This window comes from Egretta garzetta, unplaced genomic scaffold (assembly GCF_000687185.1).
Source record: "Egretta garzetta isolate BGI_Z169 unplaced genomic scaffold, ASM68718v1 scaffold417, whole genome shotgun sequence".
Classification (NCBI taxonomy): domain Eukaryota; kingdom Metazoa; phylum Chordata; class Aves; order Pelecaniformes; family Ardeidae; genus Egretta; species Egretta garzetta.
In genome coordinates, this window is record NW_009260227.1 from 355,165 (window position 1) to 356,424 (window position 1,260).

At 60.8% G+C, this 1,260-nt stretch overlaps 1 protein-coding gene across 1 annotated transcript in view; it reads right to left on the bottom strand.

Annotated features, from left to right (window-relative positions):
- SARDH (sarcosine dehydrogenase) overlaps window positions 1–1,260 on the bottom strand; it is a 43,020-nt gene continuing 41,760 nt past the window's right edge. The window contains exon 21 of the mRNA XM_035897645.1: window positions 1–126. Coding sequence (XP_035753538.1) covers window positions 1–126 — 126 coding nt within the window. The remainder of the gene's footprint in view (window positions 127–1,260) is intronic.

Here is a 1,260-nt window from a genome sequence, read left to right on the forward strand (position 1 = left end):
TCAGTAAAAGCCCTTCACTCGCTTGTTGTCCGGGTCAAACGGGGACTTGGTGTGTGCTCGGGCAGGGTAGCTCACTCCCATCCGCTCCAGCTGGTAGCTGCCGCTCTTCACAAAATCCAGCGAGACCTGCAAGGCAGAGCCGTGCTGAAACCCCCGACAGGGGCTGCGAGCGGCGGGGCACCGGCGGGGCACCAGCCCCCTGCCAGCATCCCCGCTCCATCACTGGGCCAGCCCCCACACCACCCCGCAGATCTGCTTTCTGCAGAAAACCCAGCTCTGCCATCCCAGGAGGATGCACGGAGAGGAGGAAAACAGATTTTTAAAAGCACTCAGCTAAAAAAAAAAATAAAAAGAATGCAGTATTTAAAATTTTTTGAGTGTGGGTTTTTTTTTTTTTTTCCCTGTGGATTTTTTCAATGGCACTCAGTGCAAGGTGCACTTGCAGCCAGGCTGTGGGAGCTCATTGCCAGAGGGGCCAGGGCAAGCAGGCTGGGTGGGGGGATGGTGCACCCAAACGGGGTCAGCCTGGCTGTGGGAGGGGACCACGGTCACAGCCAGGATGTCACCGCTTGGCACTGGAGCATGGGCTGTCCCCTCCGCCCGTGGGGCTCACCCAGAACCAGGCAGTGCTGGCGGCTGGGACACCCCGGTGCAGGGAAGGGCTGGGGGCTCTCGATGCCGGTGTGTTTTTACCACCTGGAAATTGTCAGTTATTCAGCAACAAGCAGAATTTTTGTTTCCCTCCTCTCCGCCTCAGCCCCTTCTGCTCCTCTGACTCTAGCCCCGATGCTGCAGAGACATCCCCATCCCAGAGCATCCCAGGACCCCCTTCCCAGAGCTGGGGAGCATCACACTTGGTCGCTGAGGGGCCATATCCATGGGAAGGGAACCAATGGGCCACATGGAACATGGCCAGGCCCTGAGCAGCTGTGCTGGGCACCCTGCTTCCAGGGAGCTGCTAAGAGGGAGGGCTCCGTGTGCCCTCCTCCAAGGGCCCAGGGTCAGCGTGGGGTCTGGGTCCAGCACTGAACCCCTGACGGGGGTGGTATGAACAGGGTCCTGGTGCAGGTCCCCCAAGCCACCTCCCCTCCCTGCACAGCAAAGCTCCCGGCTCCTTCTGCAATAACTGCCCAGACCGAGCAGGAATTACCCCAGGGAGCAGGGAGATGAGGGCTGCACAGTAACATGGGCTGCACAAGCCAGCCGGCACGGCCACGCAAAGGCACCGGCAGGGGTGGGGGCCCCCCAGCGCCACAGGCC